This window comes from Bactrocera oleae, chromosome 4, assembly GCF_042242935.1.
Source record: "Bactrocera oleae isolate idBacOlea1 chromosome 4, idBacOlea1, whole genome shotgun sequence".
NCBI classification, from domain to species: domain Eukaryota; kingdom Metazoa; phylum Arthropoda; class Insecta; order Diptera; family Tephritidae; genus Bactrocera; species Bactrocera oleae.
This window is the reverse complement of record NC_091538.1, coordinates 60,534,317-60,548,267: the sequence shown is the minus strand read 5'-3', so window position 1 is coordinate 60,548,267 and position 13,951 is coordinate 60,534,317. Positions and strand designations below refer to the sequence as shown.

The 13,951-nt window shown below is 30.2% G+C and overlaps 3 protein-coding genes and 1 long non-coding RNA gene across 8 annotated transcripts in view; 1 reads left to right on the top strand and 3 right to left on the bottom strand.

Moving 5' to 3' along the window:
- Positions 1–630: 630 nt before the first annotated feature.
- On the bottom strand, positions 631–5,241 carry Cul1 (cullin 1). 4 transcript variants are annotated; one of them, XM_070108424.1, is made up of 4 exons: positions 4,858–5,241; positions 2,620–3,621; positions 1,505–2,539; positions 631–1,428 (listed from the first exon to the last, which is right to left on the bottom strand). In XM_070108424.1, the coding sequence occupies exons 2-4, from the start codon at positions 3,472–3,474 to the stop codon at positions 1,027–1,029; spliced, it is 2,292 nt and encodes a 763-aa protein (XP_069964525.1). In that variant the 5' UTR covers positions 3,475–3,621; positions 4,858–5,241; the 3' UTR covers positions 631–1,026. The 4 variants fall into 4 exon arrangements, with proteins under 4 accessions (XP_069964525.1, XP_014097881.1, XP_014097882.1 ...); XM_014242406.3 differs by lacking the exon at positions 4,858–5,241 and adding an exon at positions 4,519–4,772; XM_014242407.3 differs by lacking the exon at positions 4,858–5,241 and adding an exon at positions 4,609–4,772.
- Positions 5,241–6,020, top strand: LOC138857033 (uncharacterized). Its single transcript, XR_011396025.1, has 2 exons — positions 5,241–5,368; positions 5,420–6,020. It is a non-coding gene; the product is annotated as an uncharacterized lncRNA (long non-coding RNA).
- LOC106623041 (uncharacterized) lies at positions 5,439–6,575 on the bottom strand. The gene is made up of 3 exons (XM_014242408.3): positions 6,464–6,575; positions 5,916–6,403; positions 5,439–5,839 (listed from the first exon to the last, which is right to left on the bottom strand). Exons 2-3 carry the CDS (start codon positions 6,401–6,403, stop codon positions 5,683–5,685), a joined length of 645 nt encoding a protein of 214 aa, XP_014097883.2. The 5' UTR covers positions 6,464–6,575; the 3' UTR covers positions 5,439–5,682.
- A 644-nt stretch (positions 6,576–7,219) lies between these two features.
- The window catches only part of LOC106623039 (uncharacterized), a 155,143-nt gene continuing 148,411 nt past the window's right edge, over positions 7,220–13,951 (bottom strand). For both annotated transcript variants that reach the window (XM_070108421.1, XM_070108422.1), the window contains one exon: positions 7,220–9,300. In XM_070108421.1, the coding sequence (XP_069964522.1) occupies positions 9,097–9,300 (204 nt within the window). In that variant the 3' untranslated portion in view covers positions 7,220–9,096. The remainder of the gene's footprint in view (positions 9,301–13,951) is intronic.

Genomic DNA, 13,951 nt, shown 5'->3' with positions numbered 1-13,951 from the left:
AGTGCATATTGGGCAAATTTTTGTTAGCCTGCTATTTTTATGTTCGCCTGATATTCAATACATTTTTCTACGATTTCTTAGCTCAAACAGTGGGTTGCTGCCGAGATGATGTTGTTACTGTGGCGCAGGTGATCATGAATTGTAGGAAGATATCCTATATTTACTAGTCAAGCGTTTGCTAACATTAAATCAATGCTTGCCCTCCTCCATTCTGTTCGCACATTCATTGGAAGTAAATTCCTGGAAGTATGTACATATATAAATAATTATCGTCGTCCTATTATTCAATTATTAACACCTGGTATTCAGTACAAATTTTCTTAGGGCTTTTTGCGAAATGAACCTCCCCTTCTCGAGTCAGAGTTATTTTTTTGGTAACATAAATTCACCCAGTTGCGTAGCAGGTGATCATGAAAAACAGGCAGCATTGCATCGATCATGCATTAACATTTCCCTCAACCCTCTACAAGCAGATTTGTTGGAAGTAAAAATTTGTACATTTCGTGTCATCCTACTATGCAGTTATGTTCGCCTGGTATGCAGAACAGGCTTTTAACGGCAGCGAAAAAACAGAAAGCGACGACGTCAATAAAATTTCTGGTCACCCTATACAATAAATTGAATTCGAAATTGCTAATTTTTTATATTTTATTATTTGCATTACATATCCAATGGATGTTATGATTAAAAACAAATAGAAAGCCCAAAAAGATATAATGCTTCAAAATAAACTGAATGACATGAGCGTGATTTTTATTTTTTGGAATAATATTGAAAAATCAAAATAGAATTATTGTTTTTTCAATAATTGCAAATGTCATGCGTTCAATTAGTTAACTTATTCGTATTTATTTTTGAATGTAACATGCGTTGCGTGAAGTTTGAAATTGGTTAAAATGCTAATTTAACAAAAAAAAAAATTAAAAATTTAAAATATGAAATCATTCTCAACGCCCCTGCACGAGTTGTTTCTGTGCAACTGCTGATTGAGTATACGCACTGATTTCAGTGATTTGAGTAAAACATTTAAGCCAAATAACTATAAGTATCCTTTTGTCCTTCCATACGCTCTAGATACTCCTTTTCGATTAGAATATCAATGCATTTTTTGATCACTTGCACCTTAGGTTTGAAGCGGGACGCCAACTGATTGAGAACCTCTGTAATTAGCTGGGTATGATTAAGCTTCTTACGCATCTTCATGATGCGCACAATGGCTGCCTGTATGAGCAATTTACGATCCTCTTCAATATGTTTATGTACGGCTTCTTGCTCCACTTTGAGCTCAGTCTTTAGCGGTTGATTGATGTTAATGCGAAGCTTCTTGTTTTTATAATCCAAGAATAGCTCCATCACAGAATTGGGATTGAGTGAATTCTCATCGTCCGCACACACAAGCAGTTTGGCTTTCATCAAAATCTGCAGCACCTGTTAAATATATATATATATATACATGTATATTGTAATGTGATGTGGTGGAACAAGTGAAATTTGAAAATATTACCTGTTTTAGATTTTCTAAGCTAATTTGCGTATTTTCCTGCAATTGTTGTAGAGTGAATTTAGTTTGATCGTTGAACTGCAGCAGTACAGCCATTTGAAACGTGCTTGCTTGCAATGTATACCGATTGCGGAAACAATTGGTTACCAAATCACCTTTGCACAGATTATATAACCAATTCAGTTTGCGACCAGAATGCCGATTTGCATAGAATTCATTGAACTGCTGTACGGAACGTTCCAATTCGGAGGGCAACAAAAATGTGGTACTCTGATTAAATGGCCATGAACCGGATGACAATACTTCAATGCTGAAATCAATTTCTTGTGGTATTCTTGCATTCACCAAATGCTGCTTGAAGCTGGCATTCAAATCCTTGGAGAGACCAATATCTTGGAACATGCGTTGCAATTTGATTGTGTATTCGTAACCACATGTTTGTTTCAATTTCGAAATCATTATCGCCTCCGCATCATCTGAAGCCGATGTGTGATACACTAAACGTTTGGCAAGCATTTTTGAGTAGAACTTTTGGAAAACGTCCTTGTCTTCAATATATTTGAAAACAACCATAACTTGATTCAAATTGTCCTCGAGCTCTTTATCTTCGGGATTCTTTGAAGATTTCTTCAGCAATAAATCGCAGTATTTGGCAAGCAATTCCGGCGATTTATTGGCGCTATTCACCTGTGTCACTTCATTTAAATTGATGAATTTCTCACATGCCTTGTCAAGTGCAGCCACAAAACCGTTATCATTGTTGAAGGCCATCACTACGAGACCATGGTATTTCTTATGTACTTCTAATATGGTTTGGACATACAACTTCGGATCGTTTGCTGCTTCGGCGCCGGCTTTCTTTATGGCCTCAGTACCTTGTTCTAATATGTGCTCCCCAAGTAATAGTTTTAGATCGGTTAAATTTTCGGGATTACGTGCTACTAAACTGTACATGCGTTTCAAGTCATCATTCTTATCATCGTTAAGAAATTTCTGAAATTCAGCGCGCAACCTAACTAAATGCTTCTCAATCAAAGCCTGTGGAGAAATATGATAATAAAAAAAAATTCACTTGTTATTAATGGATACACAACAAATATTTACAAATTAAATAATACCTGTTCACACGTCTTGATCAATATATTATGTGTACTCTCATGTAAATATGAAAACTCGTCACGATTCACTCGTTTGCTTTCTTCGTCGAGGCGATCTTCAACGTGCTTTAAATAATCAGATACTGAAGAGTTATTCAGATACACTTCCGATTCCTTTTTATAAAACTCAGCAGTTTTTAGTATGAATTTATTCTCAAAGTGTTCTCTATAAACAGATAATTTCTTGGAATTATCCGAATCTGTATCTTCTTCATTAAAGCCTAATTCCACATAAGAATTTATGACACTCTTGATGAGGTGGCGATTTATAGTTTGAGAATTACGTTCTTCTTCAATGGAACGTAATACTGCATTTGTAACGGATTCATTAAGATTTTCAAATAAATTTTCTTTCCACGTAACCAATGCAAGCCGATATACGTCATATATACCTTTTTGACCCTCCTCGCATTCTCGCTTCACCCAGTGTCGATTTAAATAACTGCAAATACCGTTGAGCACTTTACTTGAGAATTGATATGATTCCCACTGCTTGGTGTAGTGCGTCAGCCTAATTTCTTCACCCTGAATATATTCAAAGGCTTTCTGTAATCTAGTTAAATAATTTTTAAGGAACTCCTTTAGACGGTCATATAATTTTTTGCCAACGAGTTGTGCGCCACCTGCACGGACCATGGAACGTTGCACAGTATTCACGCTTGTACAATAGTTATAAACAAATGTGTACAGGTGCATATAACGATCAGTCGATAGATTCGACTTTTCTGGTTGAAACACTTGCTTAATACCATCTTCCAATTCATTCCATATATCATCGAGACTTGTTGGCTTCACTACCGCATTGGGACGCTGCATTTTCTTGGCTACGGGTGCAAATGCGCAAGAAGCGTTGCGTGGAGAAGTCGCAGTTTGGGACGTTAACGTTGCTGGTTGTTGCTCGTGCACTTGTCTTTTTGGGGCTTTATTACGCTTTATTTTTAATGAATTTATGATGGAAAATCTCTGCATAAAAATATAAGGAAATTATATTAAATCAAAATTGGGTGATATGATTTAAAATACTGTTCGTATTTTAAGGTCATTGAAAATGCCATGTTAAAGTCGTTTTCCCTATTCTTCCAATAAACTACTCTTTGTTTAAATTTGTGTTTTTTGTAGCATGTAAGAAGAACTAGGGGAAATTTGTAGGCTTAAGCATTTTTAGCTGAATTAATATAGGATACTATTTAAAACACAAAAATGCAACCAATTGTTGTTTCAGGCATTTAAAAATAAAGTGTAGTGAAAGAATATATCGTAGCACGTAAAATTCAATATATACGTGGAATACATCTTGTTAACTGTTACCATTATTTTTAAGATGGGCTTGAAATATTAGTAGCGAATTAATGTATATTAATAATTTATTATATTCATTAGCTCTACAAGTTATTACACATTTAAAAACTGTTTTATTTTTGCAGAAAAAGATTGATTTTCCTTCTTTGTGGTGTACACAAAAACATATGGCAACAGCCTTCCAACTTTCCAATTTAATTAACGCTACCTGATACCAGTATAGTTTCCTCACTTGCGCACACACATATCATATAACTCCGAATGGAATGAGGAAGTAATATGATAAGAAAGAGAAACAAAATGATTTTCAACAGCACTCTTCGCATCAAATTGGTTTTAATTTTTTTCTTATTTAATTTATAAAAGGTTCGCAACTTTTGCTGGGGTCAACAATTTTGTGACCTCGGTGCAGTTGCTTGGCTTCATAAACTTTTTTTTAGATTGCTCAATATCACATTTTCTCCTCTAAAACTTTTGCTTACTTCACAATTTATGCCAATCTATTAAAATTTACTGAAAATCATGAAAACAGCTAGATATATACATACACACGAAGCTTACATGCACAAACGAGCACCAACAAAAATGGATTTTTTCTCGAGTAATCTCACATTGCACGTTTCTTATATATTTTACGAGTTTATTTATTACCTTTAACACTATTAATTTAGTTTTGTAGATTTATTCTCAATATTTTACAAATTTGTATTGTTAATAATTCACGCATAGTTCTCTTTGTATACAAAAATTAAATGACTTCTTATGTCTTCCAAAAAACGATGACACACGACACACGATCACCAAAATCAAAATACAGTAAATTCTTGTTTGGGGCATATTCATTACATGAAACAACAAAACAATATGATAGATATTTCTTATTTATTTATAATCACTTACACTTATAAAACAATTTTAAATTATGTATGTTATTCAAAATACAACAGCTCACTTCTAGCAACTTTAACTAATAGAAATTATCATTTTTTAATGTTTAGCTTTTCTTAAATGGGACAGCACTGAATTGCTTCCATGCACTGGAATGCTTTTGTGAGCTGCCATACTTTTTCGCTACTTTTCGTAGCAATAAATAATTGTTATAGGTATTGATTACATATTACGTTTAAATTATACTCCACAAATTTATATATATTCTTGACTTTAATAGAATTTAAAGAAAAAATATTTATTCGAAAAAGCAGACTATACATGAAATATAATCAAATCACTGACGTATGTGATGTGGCAAGGCAATACGTTGCTACCAATGTTGCGCAATTATACTTTTGTGAAATATTATTTTAGGTGTATCGTCACGAAAAAGGGAATTTGTGGTTAATTTAAAAGGAATACTTTTTTAACATTTTTTAATATTGGAAATCACAAAACCCGTTATAAAATTTAAAAATGTGTAGGTATAAGCTAAAAGCTTTAACTAACCAAATAACGCATTTGCTTTTAGGGCCACTTATAGCTGGATCTTCTTCAAGTACATATGTACATTCATAAATATTTTATTAGTATCACAAATTTGTTTCGAGTAGAGAGTTATCATATACCACGGAAAATGGAGAGTACTATATGCTCCCCAAATCTAACTTATTATACAAAGATCTCAAAAACATAATAAATAAAATTGATTAACAGAACAGAGCAGTCTATAGGATTGTATCCAAACGAATTTTTTGTTCCATTATGTGAATAATATTTCGGCGTACTTCATACTCATAATATTCGAATTTGCTGGCAATTCACTTCGAATAGAGTATGATCTTCGTCCTCACTATTATCATCTTCAATAGAAACGGGCAGAGGTACCAGCTCCTGCGTACTGCGATCACCTTGTACACCATACCTGCGTTCAGCTCTCGATAAACGTAATCTTCGGACGAATATAAGACATATACATAACACGTATGTTGGCGGGTGGTTTGTTATAAAGTAAAATAAGTACTTACCTATAAACCCTTACAACAATAAAGAGCATTGCGCACATACTAAGGCCAATAAATATATAGAATCCGGTTATATATGAACCGGGCAAATCATCATCTTCATAATCGATATTGATATCTTTGGTTTTGAATTTCGTTTCTTCAACTACGTGACTAAAACGCTCTTTAGGTGATATCGTTGGCTCAGCCTGTGGCACAGATGACAGTTTTTGTTGCTTTTCTACCGTAACGCTTTGTTTTTCATTTTTCGTTGTTGTTATTTGTTCATGTTCATGTGCTTCTACCGATTCTTTTATAAGGCTCTTATCGCTAACAACACGACGCAATTCATTTTTGGGAGGTTTGATTACTTCATCCACAAATAGCTTATCATCATGCAAATCTTTCTTCAATGTTTGATTCCCGGCAGAGACGTTTACTGTTAGCAAATATAAGCAGAGAATCAGTAGTGTGCAACTATCCATTAATTTCAGTTTAGCCATTCTATGCATCTGAAAAAAGTTGACTTTTATTGCTACATTTGAGAATTATTTAATTGATTGTTTATTTACCCAACAAAATTGCACAGATCACACAACATACTCGCCTGCAGTGAATTGAATGTTTTTATGTCGAAAATAGTGTGGCCAGATGTTGTATAGCATTGTGCATTTGATGAATTTGTTAGGCTTGACAGTACACAATGTTGCTGTGTTTTTTATAACTCTGACATTTTTTGTTATTTTTTAAATATTAGTTTGATGTTTTTAAACTTTTCAAAATAATTTTTATTTTTTAATATTTTTGTTATTATAAGCATGAATGATATTCCATAACTATTATGGTCACCATTGGTGGCTACACCGTGACAGCTGACTTTTGTTTACCTTTACTAACGCCGTCATGTATGCAATTGTTTTGCAGTTATTGAGTTGGAAATACGCATACATTTACCACGCAGCCTTTGTTCGGTTTTTTTTATTAAAAAAAAACTTTTGTATTTGAGATTTAAGGAATATTTTGAATAAAATAATAAAGAGAAATATTAATCCAAGGACTGACTAATAGAAATTTTTAGTAAATATGAAATTAGCATATATTTACCACGCAGCCTGTGGTAGGGTTTTTTTAAACAAATTTTTTATATGCGTTTTTATTTTCATTTTTTTTAAATTATATAATTTTTCAAAGGCAAATTGTAATTTTTAAAAAATTCGACTTATTTTTGAAATTTCCTGAGCGCCGTTGAAAATATCAATAACGTCCAATTTAGCCCTTCAACCCACCTTAAGATATTTTAAAATACCATTATTTCAAATAAAACAACGTTTTAATTGTAGATTATTAAATTTTAATATTGTTTAATTATTTATGGTCTAGACTTTTTAACTATGTATATAGTATACTTATATGAAAACTAAATGTTTTTTTAATGCGGGCAAATTTACATTTGCATAGCTCTTGCGACTTGCCAAAAGAACGACAACTAATATACATATGTAAGTATATATACACAGTAAATAATATAATAGCAAAACTATTTATAAGACATTTCATTAGTTTTTGAGTATGTACATGTATAAATTGTTATTTATTTATTTATTTATGCATGCATGTATATGCATTTATGTATTTACATATGGAAATTATATTAAAGATATTTTATTATTGAAGCGAGCTTATATTACGCGTGTGTAAGCGTTCACTTAATCGCGTACAAGGCAAACAAAAACGCAACTATTGTACAGCCTAACAACTAGCATCACATAGAGAATAATTTATTAACAATACTGCTGCCACACATGCATTTCGTTTAAGAAAATAAAGGAAATTCATAAAAATTTGATCAACATATGTACATATTACATATTTTAAGGTTTCATTTAAGTATGTTTGTTAACATTTTGATGTCGATTTGTATTTTCAATTTTTGAATTAATTTCATATTTGCGGTATGTATGCATGTATGTGTGTTTTAATACTAAAAAATAATTATTTTATATATGTACATATATTGGTACTATATAATATAATATATATTTTTTTTAAATTTAATTACTAAATTTTAATGTATTATTTAATTGTAAATAATAACGATATTTTGCATGCTTTCGTATATTTGTAATAAGTTTGCATGCAGCAAAGGTATGTATTCGATTTTATTTCAATTTAAAACTTTTCTTAAAAAATCACTGATTTCTATTTTTTTATATACTATATAGTATAACTAGTATAGCATAAATTTATATATATTTATTTTCTCTGTGACGACATTGTGTTAATGCTCATTTAAGATAACAAATACATACATATATATTTTTTTATTTTTTTTTAAATTTTATTCCTTTTTTATTTTCTATATAGTTAACTTATTCAACATTTTTCATAATCATATTTTTTATTAATATTTTATATTTAATGTTTCTGTTTTGTATTTAATTATTTTTAAGTTTTTGTTCGACTCCATAACATTAAATTTAGTTGCTTATAGTATACGTATACATATATAATTAACTAAATATATATATAATTTTTTGTATTGAACATGTTTTTTTTTTGTTTATATTTAATTTTTTTTTAAAGATATAGCAAAAACAAAAAAATGAAAAATATAAGGAATGCAAACCAAAAATTATAAAATTAAATAAAGTCAAGCAGATTAAACTTAAAAGCTACAAATATTTACATATTTATTACAAGGTTAACAGGCTTAAAAAAGAGACATTTCTTTCATGATTTCCAGTATTTTCTAACTTTTTTTCACACAAAACTACGATTTTCTTAGTACAAATTTGCGAAAAAAGCTGACATGAGCACAAACTCAAAATACACTGAAAATACCATTCTAAAACAAAAACTAATTAAAAATATTTTACAAATAAACAAGATTAAAGTCTTAACTGTTTTCAATATAAATTTCAAAAAAAGTGCTAACTAACCTATCAGATTTAATAAAAGTTGGCATAAACAAAATTTTGAACAAAAAAAAAAATTTAATAAAACATGGTCAAAAGTCATATGTAAATTGTTTTATAGTCTCAAGTTGACTTTTACGCAATTTTGGTTTGTCATTTTAATGTCTTTTACTTGTTGCGTTTGTTTTTTATTTGGTCTCCCATCTATCTCTCACCATATCTATTCCTTCTTTAACTAATATGATAAAATTTTTTTTTTCTGAAATTTTTTAATTTTCTGCGCTTTTGTCTTAAATCATGCTGCCGAACATACGCTTGCCGCGCGTCAACACCAAACTGACCACCATAACGGTGAGCAAGAAGAAGACCAGACTCAAAAACGTTGTAATGTAGCGACATCTTTGGCGGAATTTCTTTTCCTTTTCCATTTTGATGCGTAGCTGCTCAGCACGTGGTAGATCTAAAGTGAAATCGGACTCAGGACGTGATGATGGCTGTAATGGAAGAAAACGAAATATTTAAAATTAATACATTTTACAGTGTCTAGGGTGTTAAGAATAAGAAATTTGATTTGAAATAAAAAAAAATTAAAAAATTGTAAGTCATTATTATTGACTCTGTTAGACCCTGGTAAGCCAAATTGGATAAAAAAGTTAATTAAGCTGCGTTGCTCTTCAAACTTCTTCGGAATATCCAAATTTAGTGACCTTCAGTACTGCCGCAGCATTGGCTCTAGCCTCTAAAATGTTTAAATTCAATGGATTGACAATTAATTGATAAAATAACTGATTTTTTGAGGTTATGAAGTGCAAAAATTTTATTCTGTTTATTTGTTACTAAAAAAAATATGAGATTGGATATTTAATTACCAACAGTAAAAAGTGAAAATACTGTGCACTCAAAGTGTGTACATTGGGGTGGGTTAAAAACTCGACTATTTTTTAGTACTTGAAAAAATATCTCGTTTTATCGATTTGGTAGGAAATTTACCGCTCTACAAAAGCCGGAGAACCTTCCTGTTACACTTAATAGCTCATACTTGGAGAGATTTTCGTAAAGGTGTCTAAGAACATATTTTTCAGGGGACCAAAGAAAAAAATATTCGTTTTTTGACCCACCCTAGTGAACACATATTTGTATTATCTGATTTCCTAATGACTCGAATAACTTTTTTCGATTTTGGACTATACTTTTTCATAATTGTGCAGTTATATACCATACTTTTGTTTGCCTCACAATATTGCGGCTAATTTGGATTTTCCCCAACATAACTTAAATTTTAATATAACCAAACAACGATACAAATTTTAGTAAAACAAATTAATGAAAATTTCCAAAAAAAAAATAAACATGTGTAATAATTCATAAAAACAGCAGTGTGCGAAAACCTAAACGTATATGAAACCAGTTTTCATGCCATAAATGTCACCTAATACGCACCCTTTGATCACAAGACACCAGCCAGAAGACATTATTAAACCAAAAAAAAAAAAAGTAATAAATATTCGCAAACTGGGACGACACGCTCTTTTGCTTGTATATTTGCATATATGTTTGTATGTATGTATAAATATTTACATATCTACATATACATATGTAAATGTGGGCTTGGAGCCACGCTGATTGACTGCTGCTTGCCTAAGGTTAATTGCGCGCGTTAAAGTGAGCCATTTTGGGCCGTCTAGTCGCCGTTAGATGCTGACTTTTGGCTGTTTTACGAAATAGTATTCTATATATATACATACATACATATAAGTACATATATATATAATAATTTTTTTAAGTGTGTAGCAAAGTGATTTGAATGTTTGACTAACAAACAGTGTATTGTGGGTTCAAACTTCAAAAGATTTCAACAATTTTAATGATATTTCTTTGGCAAAACTCTGGTATGTGCATAGCCTTATGATTTATACACGTTTCTGAAATTTTTTTTGTCTCTTGGTACAATGAATGTATATAACTCCTATCTTCTAAAATACTTTTTAATATTTTAATTAATTTTACGCGTATTTGAAAACCCTTTGTGCCTCCTCTATTGCAAATGATTGCACAAATCAGCGAAAAAAATTAAACAATTAGCACTAACAGTGAGCTGGTACCAACATAGAAACGGAAAAGCAAAAAATATATCTACTAATTAATTTATAATAACTAATTAATATATAGTATATAGTAGCAAATTGCTTAAATACTGCAATTAAAAGCAATTAACAAATACTCCAAAAAGTGACCGTTAAAGAGTTTAATGGAAATTCGTTACGTATACGCCGTGTGTGACATATTAACGTAAGCTAACCATGTAGGAATGATTGTACGCCTGTAGTGTTAATTTTTTACTATTTTGCACTGAGCAATAAACTTTAAAATTAGTTTTTAAATTAAAAATAATTAACAATTCCTTTTTTTATTTTTGTATAATATTTTAACATTTTTTTTTACATTTGAAATAAAAAGCTAATATAATATTTACGATAATAGTTTTAAAATATTTTTTTATTAATCTTATTTTTTATAATATAAATAATACAATAATTTTTATATATTGTATATGATTATTAAATATCTTTAGAACATTTTCTCTACTTTTTTATTTATTTTAAATAATCAAATAATTGTTATATTAGTAGTTTATAAATATATTTTTTTTGTTATATATTTTAAATAATAAAACAATTTTTAAAATAATAAATTTTAAAAATCTTTATATTTTTTTTATCACTAATTTTTATGTAAATAAATTTTAAGAATTTTTATAAATTTTATTTTTATTTTATAAGTTTTAAATAATAAAACAATTACTATGTTATTAATTTGTAAATATTAATATTTTTTTATTTCTTTATATATTTTAAATGGAAAAATTTTGTCAATATACGTAATTTTTAAATATTACAATTTTTTTATCTTTAAATAGCAAAACTGTGTTATAATTAATTATTTCAGGTTGATTTTTTTGCAAACCGATTTTTTTACTATTATCTATCTTATATAACTAAGAAATTGGTTAGCAACGCCTAATTAGATAAATTAATCTTCAGCTGCTTCTCTTGAAACCAATTTTTAAACAACCTAAAAAAATGATTAAGAGAAAAGTTTACTAACTACTTACTCTGAAACTGATTTTTTTACTAGTACTTTAAAAATAATAATATGATTTGAAGACAAAATATTTATATAAAAGTAATTAAAAAACATTTGTATGATTTTTTAAAAATCTAAACCGTTAGGCGAAGTAAGAATCAATTATGGTAAATGCTGATAGCGGATAGAAGCTGGTATATAATATAATATATCATTTTCCAAAAAAAAAATTTTAGCAAACGGACGTTAAAAGCTTTTTAAGTGATTTATAATATGCATATAAGTAACCGATAAGGGACTAGTTTGAGATTAGTTTGCTACTTTTTTGCTTTTTTACAAAAGTGTTAAACTTTTATATTAGAAATATATCAAAAATTGTTCGCTTTGTTTTTCCCACACGGTATACATGTGATAATAACTTCATAACAACACTAATAACAACAAATATGAATAAAGTTCAATAGCCGTCATTGTGGTCATTGTGGTCATTCACATATTGACAAGTAGCAGCCACATAGCCAGCTAGCTGATAGGAATTTAAAGCAACTGCAACAACAATGTGAAAAATTGAATGCACATAACTACCATATTTATAGCGATATATGATAAGTATGTGTGGTTGTGTGTATGGGTAAGAGCCAAACGCTGGCCGATAACAACGACAAGCAACCTCTATTATTGACCTTCAATGAATGTGCGACAATATGTGCTTACAATCATATATGGTATATGTGTGTATTATTATGTATATTTGTATGTATTATACATTAGGGTGGAGCGAAAAAAAAATTTTTTTTTTTGCATAAAAAATAATTTTTTTTTTAACATCTAGAGGTGACGCACTCGGTTTTAAAGTAAATTTCGAGTTAAAATTTTTTTTGGAGAAGAAAAAATTATTTTTGGTTTAAACTCTATACATTTATATAAAAATTACCGAATGTGACGGTTTTTGACTCAACTTTTATTTTAACGCTTAAAGCATGTTGTTGTTTAAGATTTTTTTTTTAAACTCCAATAATGACCACAAAATTGCTGCCTCTAGATATTAAAACAAATACAAATTTTACCCTCAGGCTTTTTCGATCCACCCTATTATACATATGCATGTATAGGTGTGCAAGTGCAAGCAGAAAACAGCTACTGTGCGCAAGTGCACACGTTTGGCAGCCACACACAACCTAAATACATACATACATACATACAAATATTCATATTGCCATTTATTTATTTGCTTTCAAATCGTTTGTTGGTGGCAAAAATTCATTTTAAAAATATTGTAAAGAGGTGTTAAGAGGCGTAGAAGTCAAGTAAGCATCGCAGTTTCGATAGTAGTCTCACTTTTCGCGGTATTGCGGCGTGGCAAACGCAATAAAAAAAAAATCAGACAAAAAAATTTTAAACAAAAAAAAAAATAGAATGACCGCACAGCAGCAAACACTTTCTATGACCGCTATCAGAAAGTTAGCCATTCTTGCATAATCGTACACACGCTGACATTGGAATTTTTATAGCGAATTTGTATTGCCTTCAAACGCGCTAAGCTATAAGAAAATCAAATTGTTTATAATTTGAAGTTCACGCTGTCGATGATTAACTAAAATGTTTATGTTTTTCGCTTGACATCAACTTTTTCTGCTTTTTAATATTTCGGATACTTGCTATGAGTACACACGCACAAAAACACACATGGGGGTACTTAGTAAGTAGAAATTCCAACGCGTCATCAGCACTGAAATACAAGTAGCTATTGGCTATTACTTGCTGCTTGTTGGTTATTAGCTGTTGTCGATGACGCCATCAGACGCTGATTAGTTTGGTATGCAAGACGCGCATGCGTACACTGTTGAGTTACAAGGAGCTTGGCTGGCTGGCCGGCTGTCAGCACATATTTATCTATGTTGTTGTTGTTGTATATATTTTTATTTTTATTTTTAGAAACAATGTAAGGTATTACCCACATTCACTATCGTAGTTGTTGTTATTATTATTATTTAGAAGCTATGCTAATAAAAGTTAAGCTTTATGCGTGCAAGTGTTTGCCTGTGACAATGACATTGCCCT